The sequence below is a fragment of the Phodopus roborovskii genome, unplaced genomic scaffold (assembly GCF_943737965.1).
Source record: "Phodopus roborovskii unplaced genomic scaffold, PHOROB, whole genome shotgun sequence".
Classification (NCBI taxonomy): Eukaryota; Metazoa; Chordata; class Mammalia; order Rodentia; family Cricetidae; genus Phodopus; species Phodopus roborovskii.
In genome coordinates this window covers 5575810-5592925 of record NW_026126433.1, presented here as the reverse complement: position 1 = coordinate 5592925, position 17116 = coordinate 5575810, and the positions used below count along the sequence as shown (strand labels likewise).

Sequence of the window (17116 nt, the reverse complement as noted above, 5' to 3'; positions counted from 1 at the left end):
CTCTGAGCATCACCATCCTAGACTTTATCACTGGCACACTACTCTCAGCATTACCTTCTAAGTTCTCATAATCGCTCATTAAATGAGTGCTGGTCACTCAGTGGCTTTTCTAGCACAAAATTCCAAAGTCTTCCCACAATCCTCCCCTAAATGCATGATCTGGTCTTTCACAGTAATACCCCATGCCTTGGTACTAGTATCTGTCTCGTTAGGGTTTCTATTGCTGTGATGAAACACCGTGACCAAAGGCAATTTGGGGAGGAAAGGGTTCTTGCACATCGTAGTTGGTCACTGAGGGAAGTCAGGGAGAAAACTCAAGGCAGGAACTTGGAGGCAGGAACTGAAGCAGAGGCCATGAAGGATGCTGCTTACTGGCTTGGTCCTCATGCTTTGCTTAGCCTGCTTTTCTATTCATACAAGTGAGGACCACCTGCCCAGGAGTGACACCACTCAAAATGTGCCAGACTTCTCACATCTAGTGTGTGTGTGTGTGTGTGTGTGTGTGTGTGTGTGTGTGTGTCTTTGTTCCACAGACTTGCCTACAGGTAACCTGGATGAAGGTAACATCAATCATATATGTGTGCGTGTGCGTGCGTGCGTGCGTGCGTGTGTGTGTGTGTGTGTGTGTGTGTGTGTGTGTGTGACAGACTTGCCTACAGGTAATCTGGTTGAAGGTCACATCAATCATAAATGTGTGTGTATGTGTGTGTCCCACAGACTTGCCTACAAGCAAGAGGGATGAGAATATATAGATCATTAGACCCGATTGCTTGTTGATTCTTTGCTGGGAGTTTCGATAGAGCTTTCTGTGCCTGTGTGTCCTGAACTTTATACCTATTGACAAGTTTTCCATGAAATACCTTCACAGTAGCATAGCAGCCACTCCCTGATCTAGAGGCCAGTCTTGTGTGTCAGATGAAAGATGTCTCTACCCTCCATCCCTCTCTTGCTCCCTTTCCCCCACCTCTCTCCTCTCCCCCAGGCCCCCTTTCTTGTCCAGAGTTGTTCTCTTTGACTGTGGACTTTGGAACAATGCTACACAGCCCTAGAGATGGATACCAATTGCTTTGGTGCATTCTGTTTCTGTCAAATGCACTAGAAAGGAAAACACAAACACACACTGTTAGGTGGCTTTGATAGAGTATCAGAGGATTAGCCTGGCCATTAGTTTTGAATTTGCATTGTAGATTGGTTGTACATTAGTCTTTAGGAAAATGTTATCATAGCACACTTCATTCTTCTGTTTGCCAGTTTCTTTGCCCTCTCACTCTTGCCTCCATTTTCTGAAGAATATTCTTGGTCCTAGACAACACAGCTGTGTGAATGGCTTCATCTTCCTTCTGCTGACTTTCCTTGACTATAAAATGACTCCATGGTAGGAGAATTACCTCACAACAGCAGATAGCCAACATTTACGTAATGTTATGTGGCACAGGAATCTCTTTGGTGTATTTTTTTTTTCTTTTCTACTTAGGCAGCCTTGTGAGGTAGGCGTTACCAAAGCCTTGTTTCCAGAGAGCATGGAGCCCAAGGTTCTTGGCATTCCCATCGCTGCAGAGCTGGCTCATCATGACCACTATTCTAAATTCCATGTGTCACTTATCCCTGGCCCGTATCTTATGGTTTAGATTCTTTCATTGAATTTGCATTTTACTGAGAGCAAATGGAAGTGTGTATAATATCTATATGTCTATTGCATGAACTATGCAAGAGAGCATATTTATTAAATAAAATTTGAAGGCTTCTCTAATGTATTGATCAAGTGACTGCTATATTTACTTAAAGGGTTTTTCTTTTCTTTTCCCTCTCCTTCCCTTCCTTTGATCTCGTTCTGTAGCCCAGGCTGGCTTCGGACTCTCAATATCCCTGCCTCTCTCTCCGTTAGTGCTGGGATTACAGGTGCACTTTACTATACCCGGTGTATAAAGAATCTTGATATGTGTTGGCTGGCAAGTGCTTCCCTTTCAGATTTGTTTTCCTATATTGTTTTGCTTGCATGAGTGTTTCACTGCATGCATGTCTGCGTACCTGCTGCGTCCTTTTCTCATTTTCTCTGGAGGGGTGAGTCTAGCAGTGGTCTCACAGGACCCTCCTCCTTCGGAGAAAGGCTGGGTAGTTTTATAGACTAAGTACTCAGAGAATCATGTTAGGCAAGGTAGGAGAAAAAGATATGAAGTTGAGATAGAAAGTTAAGTACCTTAGATGTGAACATCAACTCTGACTTCATTCTAGGGAAATAACCTAATGAGTTTTGAAATGTGCCAAGGAGAGATAAAAAGAGAAATAGAATGAAATTTAACTCTGCAACTTCCAATCTGTATACACTTGGGGGAAATGACTTGGGATTAGTTTTGTAAACTATGGAATAGACATATTAATGAATAACTTGAAGAGGCTAACAGAAGCAGCTATTAGAAACCCTGTTTGATAGCATACCAGGCATGCCGGTTTGACACAGGTTTGTCTCTGTGGCAGACAGCTGAGAAAAAGTTTAATGGAGGAAGGATTTATTCTGGCTGTTGACTTCCGCGGTCTCAGTCCATGGGTAGCCGGCTCCATTGCTGTGGTCTCTGATGAGGCAGAATGTTGTGTTGGGGGTGTGTGGCAGAACAAAGTTGCTCACCTCACTGCATTCAGGAAAGAGAGAAAATGACTGTGTTACAGGTTCCCCTCCTCCTCTTTTATTCCACACAGCCCCTGGCCTATTGGCTGCTGCAGCCCATGGTAAGGGCAGGTCTTTCCCCTTAGTGAATTCTCCTGGGCGATCAACTCAAACTGAAGATTGAGATGCTCTTCATGGCATGCTGCAGTGCATAGCTGCTTTCTGTCTCCCTTCCCCTGCACTATGTGAAATGTCAGACACATGTTTCTAGGGCCTGCAGTATCTCACCTGGGGTGAAAGTAGCCTGCACCCAATAAGCGTGGTGCTCTGCAGGGGTGGGTGTAAAGCCTTGAGGCTCCAGCATTTACCTCCAGGAGTGGTTTACCTTCCTTCCTCTTCAGTTGTCTGTATCTTGATGACTTGGCCAGGTGTCCTTGGTAACTTTGTACCCTGTCTCTTTCTTCTAGAACTCTGAAGGTGGACTCTATGTATGCATGAATACATTTTTGGCCTTTGGAAGGGAACACGTTGAAAGACATTTTCGAAAGACTGGACAGAGCGTATACATGCATCTGAAAAGGCACATGCGAGAGGTAAGAGGGATGTTTGGAGAGAATCCTGCATGCTTCCTCATAGGGAATTTCCTGTACCTCAGAACCCCGAATTCACTTTGGCAGGAAACCACAGCAGTTTGTAGATACCCAGGGTTTCCCTCCTAGCCCAGTCCTTGCCTTTGCCAGTTAAGAAGCTATGTGGCTGATTGATTGGAAGAAGTAATTTTAAGTTTAAAAATAGGAAAAAGTACAGATATAATGCATCCCACTGTTTTCTTTAAGTGAGAGAAAAACTTTCTTGAAAGCATGGGACATGTACCAGTGCAGAAGAGAATGATTTCTCTCCAGCAGCTGTCGACAGATGGCCGCTCCTCAGTGAGCGGTGTGGCCTGGAGAGCACGTGCTTCACCTGCATTGTAACTCACTCCGGCTGGCTTGCTCTGGTGAAGGTCTGTGCAGCTCCTTACTGCTGCCGTGAGCAGATGAGGGCAATGCCAAGCCAAGTCACAGCCCTGCTTCCTATTCTCCAGCTCTGACATTCTTTCTCTTCTTCCAGCATGTGCCCTCATCCGTGGCGGTGAAGGGTGGATAAAGATGCCGCACTTCTGGTTGAGTGTTCAGTCTCTTACTGGACACTTTAACTGGTTGTGGATCTCAGCATTGACTGATTGCACACTTCAGAAAGAAGTTTCTTTGGCCAAGATTGAGTGTAGTCTAGGTTTGTGTATAAACATAAACATTAGAAAGCAGTAACAACATGACCATTTAGCAAAATAATAATGGGGCCTATGACCTCCCCTAGCAATGGGCTTTTAACTAGGGTTACAGTATCAGGCATAAATTTCTCTCCTATGAAACAGGCCTCAAATCCAACCAGAAAGCATTTAGTTACCCTATAATTATCATGCCCTTATTGTACCAGTAGGTACATCTTACCTAACAGGTTGGTTTTCCCTCATGTGGTGTCTAGCATTTAGTGAAAACAATTATTTCTTCGCTTTCTCAGATGCTGGTCCAGGAATTGTGACATCTAGCCAGTGGAGAGGATGGTTCCTAGTTTGTTTGATTTCTCTGTTTCCTGCAGCCAGATTGTGTGGCATATTCAGCAATAGGATCTTAATATGCAGTTATGGTGGTTGACCAAGGTCAATAGCAAAAACCTGTGCTATTTTGGAACCTCTGGGGGCTCTTGACATTGCACTTAATAACCCATGACGTTTAGGAGTGGTGTTGTCCTCCAATGCACAGTAATTGTGTTTGAACTCTTTTTTAAAATTATATATTGAAGTTAGATTACTAACTAGTAGGTTTCCATACAAGGCTTTTTCATACATCCTTCATTTTGGTTAACCCACCCTATGTTCTGGGATTGTAGTTGTGTGCTGCAAGGCCAGCTTATGTAGTGCAGGGGATTGACCTGAGGGCTTTGTGCACGCCAGGCAAGCACTCTGTCATCATTGGCACCATATCCCCAGGAACTAGGGCCCCCATTCCCACAAAGTGACCATCACTCACTCTCATTGTTATTTTCTGCATATCATTATGTCTTAGTGGCATTTCTGTATGGATAGTATGTAGTATTACCGTTCCGGACTAGTATTTGTAGGGCTGTAATTGGAATCAGCTGATCAGCCTCAGGTCTGTTCCTGAGTCGTGTGGATGAGGGAAAGGCTAGCTATAGACGATAAAAGACAGAGACATAGGATAGTGTCAGAAGGGCATATTCAGTCCATACTGAATGCACCCCAGCTTATTCAGACACCATCTTAAGTAACCAACCAAAGTTGGGGACAATGGCAGAAGACTTCTAATATCATGTATAAAGGGCAAATAGTAATTACTTCTCTTAACCCTAAAGACACTCCATAGCTGCACATATTACCTAGCTTAAGGGTGAGTGTAAACCCATCTGGGCCCAATTCTATTGTTATTTAGATAGAAACCATTCACCACCAAGTGCTGGTTATCCTGCAGCCATTAAGCCAATGTCTTAGAGACATTAGGAGTGATTTAAGCTCTCTGAATGTGTGGCAAGATGGAATGGATTCCATATATGGGTCCCGACAACTCCCCCTTCTTAAATAAAATAATACCTGTGCTTCTGCAACAGGACAGATGACTGTACCTATCTTAGGTCACCTTCTTCAACCTACCAATGCTTTTTGGTCCTCGGACCACACATTCTGTCATGTGCAACCTGTCTTAGGTTGCCTGGAGGCAAGAGGATCTTATCCACTCCCGGTTATCAGCCTCTGTAACAAAGAATGTTAGGGGGACAGTGCATAGCTCAATGCCACGCTCCTCTAAGCCAACTTTTTGTTGAGAGTTCACAAACGAGCTTGTCAGTGCTAGGTAACATATACTTTTATGGCTACCATATCTCCTGCAAAAGGAGAGGATGAATCAAGTTAAAATGGCCTTTTGAAATTGGTCTGGGGTGTCTCAAATGGCTTTGGTTATATCAAAATCTAAATCTGCCTTTCTAATCACATTGTACTCAAAGATTCATAAGCATCACATCAAATTCCCATCAGAAAGAGTTTTGACCTCTTACATCCATAAACACGTAGCACAACAAAGGTTACAGACATTAAAATTTCCAGTATGATTAGTAACAATAGGCATACAAATCGACTGGATTACAATTCTCATAATTTCAATTCGATCAAAGGACAATATATGTTCTCATGATGGGCAGAGTATGAATAATGCCACAATTCTGAACTTTTTCCTTTTCCCTATCTAAAGTCCAATGCTTTGCTGCTTGTAAAGTTCAAAAATAGGTTTGAGATACCACAGTCCTTGTGTGCTGACTATTAACTGCAAACTTTTGTCCATGTCCTGTTCAAATACTGAAGAGGGGTTTTTGCCACACATCACGTTCATAATAGTGTTCAATTGTCCTAGATGAGTCCTTTTATTCTCCAAAGGGGAAAAACTGGCAAAACGAGTTTCATGTCTCAAGATGTGTGTAGTTAACTGCTAAAAGATGGGTCCTTGGCTGGATCCAGGATGAAAACTCACAGGTCTGGGCAGTCAATGCTGCAGGCTTGTTGAGAAACTGGAAATCTTGAACTGACTGTTTCCTTTCTTTCTCGGACTGTAGAATTGTGTGACGTTAGGGGGTCAGGAACACAGCTTCAGCAGGCTTGGGCAGGCTCCCGCAGTCTCGGGTCTGGTTTTCCTCTGCTCCACGGGTCCCAACATATGTTTTAAAGATATGGTTGCATGCCATTTCACTCTCACCTACAATTCTGCATAGCACCTCACTGCTAAATGTTGTTCTGGGCTCCTGAGATGCTGAGATGCCTGTGGATTTATTTACTTCAGAGTAAGAGATGTTTAGTATTTTCTTCTTGAATAATCTGTAGGTTTCTTCCTTCTCCTATTGCTCAACATTTAGATTGCTTCTGTTGCAACAGAACAACAGTGAACATTTTAACATATTTTCTACAGAAACCCTGTACCAACCTTGTAAGAAACTTACCTAGTGATTCCACTGGCCTGTGGGTGCCAACCTTCATTTTTGTCAGGAGAAGACTAATTCTTCCTAGTGTGCTTTTGTCAGTGTGTCTTCCTGTCTAAGTGGTGAGGAATGTCTGTCTGTCCACACCCTTACCATTCCATGGCCAGGCTTTCAATCTTTGGCAGTCTAATGGTTGTGAAGTGACATAAACATATGTGGCATTTCATTCTGTGATGATTGAATATTTTCTTATATAGTTATCACCCATTTAGAAAATTATGATTATCATTGAATGTTATCTTAGTTACTTTTCTGTAGTTACTTTTCTATTGCTGTGGAAAGATTACATCTGATTCATAAAAGGCTGAGAGAGAGAGAGGGCAGAGAGAGAGGAGAGAGGTCTACTCCCAGTGACGCACCTCCTCCAAGTCCATAACTCCTAATCTTTCCCAAAACAGTTCCACAGGACCAAACATTCAAATGTGTGAGCCTGTGGTGATCATTGTCATTCAAACCACCACAGACAGGTTTGTGTGTATGTGCACATGTGCATGCGTGCATGTAGAGATCAGAGGACAACTTTTGAAAGTCAGTTTCTTCTTCTACCATATGTTTCTGGACTCCAACTCAGTACTTTTACCCATGGAGCTATCTCTGGCCCCTTACCTTTTGTTACCATTTTATTTTATTTATTTATTTATTTTTTACTGTTTCTGTTTTCCAACCTTACATTTTGTTACCATTTTTATTTTATTTTATTGCATATTATTTCATTCTCTCCCACCTGCCGGTTCCCAATAACTGACTCAGAGCCTGAATGTGAATTATAAATGCTTGGTCGATAGCTCAGCCTTGTTACTAGCTAACTCTTACACTGAAATTAACCCATATTTCTGTTTATACTTTGCTTTGTGGCTCAGGGCTTATAACCTCATTTTTTACACATCCTGCCTATTTGGCAGCTGGTTGGCATCTCCTCTTCCCCCTTCCTCCCAGAATCCTCTCTGTGATAGATTGTCTTGTCTAGTCTCTTCCTGCCAATTGGACAATCAGATTTTTATTAACAATGAGAGCAATGCACATTTTCAGTGTATAAAGATTGTTCCACAGCAGATTGTTGCTATTGGAGCTTTCAAATATCCACCTTATATAGTGTCAATTATATAGTTAGTCAATTCTGATTTGTGTTTTACTTAATTTCCCATGTCACCCTACCTGATATATTGAGAAGTCACAGTTTAAAAGATAAGCTTTGAAATACTTGATTTTATCCTGCTGTTATGTGGCTTACATGTTTCTTCTGTTGTTGTCCAGTATAATTCTTACAAAGTTCACATCTTAGTGTGAGGTGATGAAGATAAAACTGAGGCCCAGAACATCTGCTTGGTCTGGGTCACAGAACTGGCAGTGGCACTGTGGACTGCCAGTGACTTCATTTGTGTAATTCTGCATCTTAGCTTTTAAGTTAGGCATTGCACTGTTTGGTGACAGCCTGCATTCATTTTTGCCCTTTTGCTTGTGTGTTCCTATTTTGATCTGCTGTTCTCTGGGCTCCAGGCCTCTAGGCCTGTCACTTGCTCAGCTTGCCTCTTATGACTCATGGCTTAAAACACTATATCAACAACAGTCTCCTTAGCTGACCCCTGCTTAACAATGCTCCAGATGTTATCCAGTTGATGCATTGGTGCTTCCAAGTGCAGATGCTGGGACTCTCCCACCACTGTAGGGTTTGAGATGTTATTAGTCTATTTTGTGTTACTATCACAAGGCAGACCAGCTTTATAAAGAAATGAGATGTATTTACCTCATAGTTTGGGGTCTGAAAATCCCAAAATCATCGTACAAGTCCTGATTAGAGCCCCATGGAAGGCTCATGGATGGCAGAGTGTGTGTGAGGAAGTCACATTATGAAACAGGATGCCAGAGAGACTGTGATTCCACAGCTCCTTCTGAGGATGGACCTTGATATTCCAAATGGCCTCGTTTTCAAAGTTCTCACCATTGCCTGATGCCATGCAAAGGACCAAACTTAACACATGAGGGGAGGTAGGAGACACATTGTCTAAAACTTAGCAGTGCAGTACCAGAGTCCTGGCCTGGCACTATTGTTAGGTTCCCTCACTTGCTGTGTCCTCTCCCGCTCTTCTGAGTGGCCACTGAGCATCAGCTGCTTCCGCTGGTCTTAGTAGAGTGATGTGCCATTGCGTTTAGACTTGGACTCTGCAGAGACCTGTGACTGTGCCTCATGGGACTCATTTCTGACCTTCTGCAAGCTACCTGTGGTTTTCATCCCTTCCTCCTCACCCTAACAGAAAGCTACATTCACCTGTCTTTGTGGTCCTGATCCCCCCCCTGCTTTGGCAACCCACTCTGGTTAATTCAGCTTTCCATTCTCTTGCTTCTTACCTCCAGTCTTTCCATAGAGCACCCCACAGAATGGTCCCTCTCCTTTCTATTCTGCTGTAGTTAGATTTTGATCTTCAGTTGAAGCCTTTAAAAAAACTTTTCTCTCTTCCCAGTCATCACCGTGTCTCCTTTCAGGACTGAGCAATGCTGCTGGTCACCAGAAGTGCTGGCTTGTCAGGGAGAACTTGGTTGCCATACCTACTGGGTACATTTTAGGTCTGAGGTTATTTACATTCTAGCTATTTGAAGATTTGAGACTGTTTCTTACCCTCCTTTCTTCAGCACCATTCTTTCTTGCCTTCTCTTTTCTGGCTACCCTTTAAGCTCATGCCCATCCTTTACTTAGTCAGTTGTTACCTGCCTTTCTTAGGATACCATTTGGCCAGTTGGCCTGCCTTCTTTCTCTGAAGATGATCATCTTCATGTGTTCTCCATATCCTTGTTTTGCTGTTCTAAGGGTAGGCTCCCAAGTTAATAGCTTCCTGGAACTGGATTGGACCATCCAAATCTGACCTCTGATTTTCTGTTTAGGATCTCATAAGATCCTCAGGTCCAGCATGCCAGACTGCACATGATATTCTCTCTGTCAACACTGTCCTTTCTTGTGAATTCCAGAAATGCAGACAGTTTTTGGGTTCTGTTTTCCTTGTGGACCCTTCTGGTAACCAAGTCTTGTTAGCTGAACTTTCCACACAGCTCTGAAGTCCATCCCGTCTCCACTAACCCTGCTCTCATTGCTGAGTTCTCCCTGCTCCTGTGGTTGACCTGTCCTGTAGCTTGATGATTCATCTTCCTTCCTTTAGACGTATATCTTTCATTACCATCCAGGCTGTATTACGGCTACCCTGTATACCACTGTTACTTGTGCCATCTGACATGTCTTTAGCCCAAAGTCCAAAACTCTTTAGTGTGATTACAAGGTGTTCATAATTGGGCCCTATAACATTTTCAATCCTTTATTACTGCACTAAATTTGTGTTCTCCACATAGCTATTTCTGGAATGTACCATGATTTAGTGCCTATGTACATGTGTTCTATACACATACATGTGTTTTCTTTACTTCTTTCCTTCTCTTCTACCTTTTGTATTCTCTGCAGTTAAAAATACCAACTTATCCACCCATGCATTATTTCAACCATTGATCCATACATGTCTATTCATTCATGTGTCCATCTATCTGTTTATCCATTCATCCATCCACCCAAATACCCATCCACCCATCTGCCAGTCTGTCCATTCATATACCCATCCTTCTATCATCCATCTGTCCATTCATCGGCCCACCCACCCATCCATCTACCCCACACACCCACCTACCTACCCACCTATCCATCTACCCCACCCACTTACCTACCCACCATACCCATCCATTTACCAATCCACACACATGTCCATCCATCCATCCATTAATTATCCATTCATTTACAGATATATCCCATACTAAGTATCTTGTATATTTGAGGACCAGTGCTCTTCTTACATGATCAGTCCTGATTATATCTCCACCTCCATGTAAACCAAGAATCTCCACTAATTATAGTCTCTTTTAGGCTTCTCTTAGTATTTCTCAGGACCCATTCTGCTTCCTGCTTGCACTCTGTTACCTTCTGTGTTGGTGAGTTCTTCAGGAGAAGACTCCTGAGTTTGTTCCATTTGCTCTTCCACAGAACCTGACAAACAGGCACAGTGCTATTTGCTAAGGGAGGAGTTTTAGTGCTTGAGCTCTGTCATAAGAGCAGGAGCAAAGGTCTTCAATTGGAAGTCCTATTGTACCCCCCCAGGGGGGTGTTTCTAATCTGAGTGTGAGGTTTGAACCTACCATCAGGGAGAGACACATATTCCAGACAGTCTCCTTGTAGATCCTCTTTTTAATTTTCTTCTTCCACTGTGCAGAAATAGAGAGGGAAGTCTGTAGAGACAAGAGTCTGCAGTGTTTGTAGAGACAAGTGACCGTGGGATTGTGAAGTGAATCTCTGCTCCAGATTTTGCTTTATCCCACTTCTTATTTTTGAGGAAGGTGAGTGGTAGGGAGAGAGCAGAGGTTCTGGGATCATGGAGAAGAGGGATTTTAAGACAGAAGACACAGTTGACATTAGAGTTTGGAGAGCCATGTTTTTGAGTTGAGTGTTTTGAGACTGCTGTGAGGAGAATTGTAAACTTATAGCAGAAGCTATGAGAACAATATGAGAATTGGCTTTCAGGATCAAATAATAAAATGTGGGAAAGTAGACCTAGGACTATTAAGACATGAAGGGAGAAAACAAAGAAATACTGAGTGCATGGCATGGCCTTGACTCATGTCTGTGCAGAAAGGTGTTGGGGGTGGGCCCTGCACTTAATGAATCTGAATTCTTCTTAATACCCAGGAAGATATCTATATCTACATATATGTATATACTATATATGTTTATATGCATGTGTATATATATGTGCATATGTATATATGTGTGTGTATTTGTATGTATATGCTATGAAAATTGATGAGTGAAAGAAAATTACTATAATTATGTTTGCCTGTTGCTGTCCAGCTACCTAATGGGAACTCACTCACTGTTGCTGAGGACTCCCACCAATGGCAGAGATCATTTGAGCTTGACATGGCAGCTCACCCACAGGTAGTCCTCCAAAAACTATTCAGATGAGTTGATTTACATGTTCAGATGATCAGAATATCAGTGAGGGATTGCTTTATAACTCAGTGAAGATAATTCACAGGGCCAAGAGAATGGTCCTCCACCCGTACAAGATTGAGGTCCAGTTTCCTCTTGGCTTTAACTGGGGACCTCTGGGTCATACATTTCATTAGCAGACTGTTTTATGGGCCGTGTTTTAACAATCTGTTGTTTTCTTTTCAGAAGGTAAGAGCAGCATCTGCTGGAGCCTTACCAAAAAGGAGGAATTCCAAGTTATTTTTAGGTAACACAGTTACATTGTGTCTTTGTCTGTCTTGTTGTCTTTTGTTGTCTCTGGTGACAGGGATGAGCTATGCCGGGTTAAACACTGCCTTCACTTTCCATTTCCCTGGCAGTGAAGGGTGCTTTGAGCATAGAGTGAGATCCCAGGCTTTGAAGCAACTATGGCAGCTAGAGAGAAATTGCAGTCCTGCTTCTGGTCTCTGTGTGCTTCCTGCATGTGTCTCTCTTTGTGTGTCTTGTTCTGTCTCTCACTGTCTCTGTTTTTGTATTGTCTCCTCCTTACCCCACCCCATGTAGCCCAGTGGTTGAGTTCATTGCTCTCTACCTTATTTTTGGGGATGGGGTCTCTCTCTGAAGCTGGAGCTCAGCAATTCAGTTAGACTGCTGTTAACAAGCCCCTGGGGCCCTCATGTCTCTGCCTCTCCAGCACAAGGATTACAGTCACATGCACACACTACTACACACAATTAAAATGTGCACAAGGAACCTCCCGGAGGCATTACCTATTGGCTTGGCCTACTAATATTAGCACCTATCAGTAGTTCTTGCTTGCAACATTGATTGGTAGTGTTGTTTGATATTCTTCATTAAGAAGAGCTAGTCTTGCTTATGCAAATGACTACTGATTTCTAACCATACATCTAGCCTAAGATTTGTTTTAATCATCTTCTATGATTTTTCTCAGCAATAAAAAATTATTTGATATTTCTGACTACATGTGTATGTGTCTGCTCAATGGCTATGGTTAGTATTTGAAAAGAATTTCAAAACTGTTTGCACAGTATGACTTCATTTTGGTAAAAAACAAGTGCATACGCTATATATATATATATATATATATATATATATATATATATGCATGCATGTCTCTATATTTGTATCTATACATGCATGTGTGTGCACTTATGTGGATGTAGCCACGTTTGTGTGTGCAGTGCACACACATGCACATATTTGACTGAAACTTGGCAGTGTCTAGGAGAACATACTGCAGATAGCTGACAGTAGCTCCTTTCTTAGGCTAAGAAGGTCCTGATTCTGGCTTTCTTTTTTGCTTATCCGTATTTAAATCTTTTGTTTGCTTGACACACAGTCTCGCTATATTGCCCAGGCTGATCTGGAATTCCTCCGCTTAAGTGGTCTTCCCATCTCAGCCTACAGTGTGCATCACCATACCCAGCTAGCTTTTCTCTGTTACTATAATGAAAAGACACTGAGCGATGCGGGTGGCTCAGTTGGTACTGTGGCTTGCCATGCACACATGAGAGCTTGAGTTTGGATCCTTGGCAACAACAACCACATAAACATCAGGTGTGGTGGCACATCTGTAATTTCAGCACTGGGGGCAGGGAGCACAGAGAGGACGGCGAATCCCTGGAACACACTACACTGTCCAGCCAGCCTAGTTGAACTAATGAGATCCAGGTTTAGTGAGAGACCCTGTCTCAAAAACAAAGTAAGGTTGAGAGGGATCAAGAAAGATACCCGATGTCAATGTCTGGCCTTCACCTTGCACGTGCAAACATGTATGAGCACACGTGCGTGCACACACACACACACACACACACACACACACATTCAACACACACATTAACTATTTGAGAAGTGAAGCAAGGTTTGCCTCTTGGCTTGGTCCTCAGTACTGTGTGCCCCCCCCCCCACCCCCAACTCCCTCTGCCCAAGCCAGGGTGTGTCTTCTCTCCAGCTCCCAGGCCTGCAGTTTTCTTGAGGAGAATCATCTCCAGATTCTTTGGAGTAGCTTTGCTTCACTGGCCACCTTTTCCTTTACACAGCTCACCCTGTACCTCAACCCCCACCTACCAAGCAGACAAACAACGAAGCCAGTGGGAAGTAGCTTAAAATTCACTCCAGGGTTGAAAGGGTCAAGTGCATGGCCATGCTTGAGTGATTGATTGGTCTCCTGGTGCCTGTCACTGTTTTCTGGAATGTGACATTTGCCAGTTAAATGACACCAGTGATGACTTTGTGGAGGCAGAAGTCATTAAACAATCTGATGCTGTTGTTACTGTAGTTTCAGTTTTTTTTGAGACAGGGCCTCATGTAGCCCAGGCTGCTCTCAAACTCACCACAGTAGAGGCTGACCATGAACTTCTGATTGTGCCAACCCCATCACCTAAGAGTTAGGGTCCCTGGTGTGTGCCACCATGTTCAGCTTTTTACACTAAAACAAAACATTTTCTTTGCTTGCACAAAGGAGTTAGCTGACCTCTTTGCTTTCAACTGTGGTATTGAAAGATTTTGAGGTTTTATTTTTCTGGCAATTATTTTGATTGCAAAAGCTATTGTCAAGTAACGGTTTTAAAAATAAATGGGAAGGCAGCCTCTGAGGCCTTGTTGCTGCCCACCGCTGCAAGCTGCATTCTGTGCTTCCTCAGCAGTCAGAAAACCGAAGGCTTTTCAGAAACAGGTGCACTGGATGACCCCACTCTTGTGCATGCCCAATACAAGCATCCATAGCTGCGGAGAGTGTGATTGCAGTGGCTGTGCCATGCCCGAAGGATGGCACTTCATAGCTCTTCTGTCTTCTTAGGTTCTTGTTGCTTTGTCTTCTGCAGTGTTCCCCAAGCTTTGGTGAATATGTTATAAATGTCTTGTCCAGGGCTGATCAATTCTCTGTCAGGTATTTGCATTACTCACATCTCCACCATTCACTGGAAAGAGAAGCTTCTCTTGACTAGGTCTGAGAGTAGCATTTGTCTATGGTTATAAATACAAGTATTTGTGTGTCATGCTAGCTAAACAATAGTATTCAGTTCCCCTGTGTGGCCTGTGATATCCCCATCCATACTTAGAGAGCCAGACATGGACTCCCTCCTGTGGAGTAGACCTCTCCTTCAATCAGGTAGTGGCTGGTTACCTGTGTAAAAGTAATACCCCCTTTGATGTTTTTGCTTGTTGAGCACAACATCATATTTGCATCCTGAAGCATCTTTAACAGATGTTGGTGTCCTGTGTACTATATGCTGTCAAGAGGCTTCAGGACACCAATACATGAGATCTGGCATGATGGAGGCATTTAATACCTGTTCCCTTTCTCTAAGCTTAACTTTCTAGATGCATGGGAAGTCCCCATCTTCTCCACACTCAGGAGATATAGAAGAGCCCTACATGACACCGTGATCTTTCTGAAGCTTATGTCAGCTTTGCTTCAGAGCTGGCCCACCCTGGGGTATGTGCAGAGGCTCCTTGTTATTAGTGGTTTTTCTGCCAGCCTGGTCCCATAGCCACGCCAGCCTCAAATAACATACAGAGACACTATATTAGATATAAAGCTGTTAGCTAGCTCTGTCTTAAATATTAACCCATTTCTATTAATCTAAGTATTTCCACATGGTCTTATCTCACTGGGAGAGGATCTGGAGTTCTGCTCTTTTGGTCCTACATGTTGAATCGCCTCCTACCTCTTCCCAAATTCTCCTTATCTCCTAGTCCCACATATCTTGCTTTCCTATTGGCCAACAGTGCTTTATTCATTAACCAATAAGAGAAACATATTTACAGAATGACACCTCCCATTAGCTCCTCATGTTATTTGTTAGGAATTTAGAGATGAGGAGGACTCTGGTGGTGTAGGCAGTCACCTATAGTGGCTCTAGAACACCTCAGATCTGACCCAAGGTTCCTGAAGACCTCATTCTGTGGGATCTACTTACCTGTCCAGTAAGTAACTCACCCAGAGTTACATGCTTAGCAAATGCTAGAGCAGGGCTTTTCCTTTCACTTTATTTATTCAGGGAAGATAATATTTGAAGTAGCATTAACTGAATGTGTTCTCTATAGGAAAGAAGTAAGTAATATCTTGTGTGTATGGAGTCCATTCACAGAAGCCTAAGATTTACACTGTATTCCTTAAGGCTGTTATATGCACAGCACATTAATAATAAAGGAGCACGAAGTGGAACAACTCATTTGAAACTTTTCTTTCCTCGGTTATTTTTCTTCCTTTTCAGTTTTTGTGTATGGAAATAATAGAAAGCTGTCTTTGCCTTGAGGGTCCCATGCTATTTATTTTCATTGTTATATGGAGGAAATGTTTCTATACTTCTTCTGTAGTACTGAACTGACCATGTTTCTCATTGAACATTTTTTGTTCTAGATGGTGGAGCCTCAATCTTTTATGGCATAGTCTCTCAGTGAGGGTTCCTATTGCTGAGGCACTATGACCACAGCAACTCTTTTTTTTTTTTTTTAAATTTGAATTAGAAACAATCTTATTTTACATTTTACAGTTCCAGTCCCCTGTCCCTCCCATCTTCCCACACTCCCCGCTGACCCCCCATCCCATCCCATCCATCTTCTGCTCCCCAGTGAGAGTGAGGTCTTCTGTGGGGGACCATCAAAGTCTGTCACATCATTTGTGGCGGGGCCTAGGCCTCCCCCCCCCCCCCAAACAACAACTCTTACAAAGGAAAATATTTAATTGGGTGGCTTACAGTTCAGAGGTTTCGTCCATTATCATGGTGGGGTATGGTGGCATGCAGGCAGACATGTGCTAGAGAAGGAGCTGAGAATTCTGCATATTGATTCACAGGTAACAGTAAATGAACTGAGACATTGGGCATAGCATGAGCATGTGTGAGACCTCAAAGCCCAGCCTCACAGTGACACACTTCCTACCAATAAGGCCATACCTCCTAATAGTGGCATTCCCTTTTGGGGCCATTTTCTTTCAAACCACCACAGATGGGCTACAGTCAGAGGCAGGCACACTGTTGTTTAAGAAAATGTGTATGAAACAAAGGAATTTAGTGTTTTATCTTAGGTCCTAACATTTGCAAATATTTAAAAATAAAACAATCAGAAAAATCTGGAATTTGGACATTAATGGTCTTTTTTTTTTTTAATTGTCTCCTTTCAGTAAGTTTCTTGAGTTGTTTCCTAAACTACTAGACTCTCCTTTGAAACTGCCTTTTGTTATGTCAGTAATTTGTAACGTTGGAGTCTTTGTTTTGGTGACTCTTAGGATTTAGAGTCTTTTATTATGTTTGGGTTATATTTTTGCTGTCTTATTTTTTGCTTGACATGGTCCTACTTCTGAGAGTGAAAGCCTGCTCCTGCTCCTGAAAGTCAGAGCTGTGCCTGGAAGTGGAGCAGGGTTAAAGGTAGTGATGGAGTTTAGACCCTTGCTTCTCAGGTGCCTGCTGCTGTGT

At 42.9% G+C, this 17116-nt stretch overlaps 1 protein-coding gene across 3 annotated transcripts in view; it reads left to right on the top strand.

Annotated features, from left to right (window-relative positions):
* The window catches only part of Usp13 (ubiquitin specific peptidase 13), a 102292-nt gene that overhangs the window by 19668 nt on the left and 65508 nt on the right, over window positions 1-17116 (top strand). Inside the window, exons 2-3 of one of the 3 annotated variants that reach the window (XM_051185833.1) lie at window positions 3070-3195; window positions 11889-11946. In XM_051185833.1, coding sequence (XP_051041790.1) covers window positions 3070-3195; window positions 11889-11946 — 184 coding nt within the window. Of the gene's footprint in view, window positions 1-3069; window positions 3196-11885; window positions 11947-17116 lie in introns of all 3 variants that reach the window. The other 2 variants (XM_051185832.1, XM_051185834.1) reach the window with 2 other exon arrangements.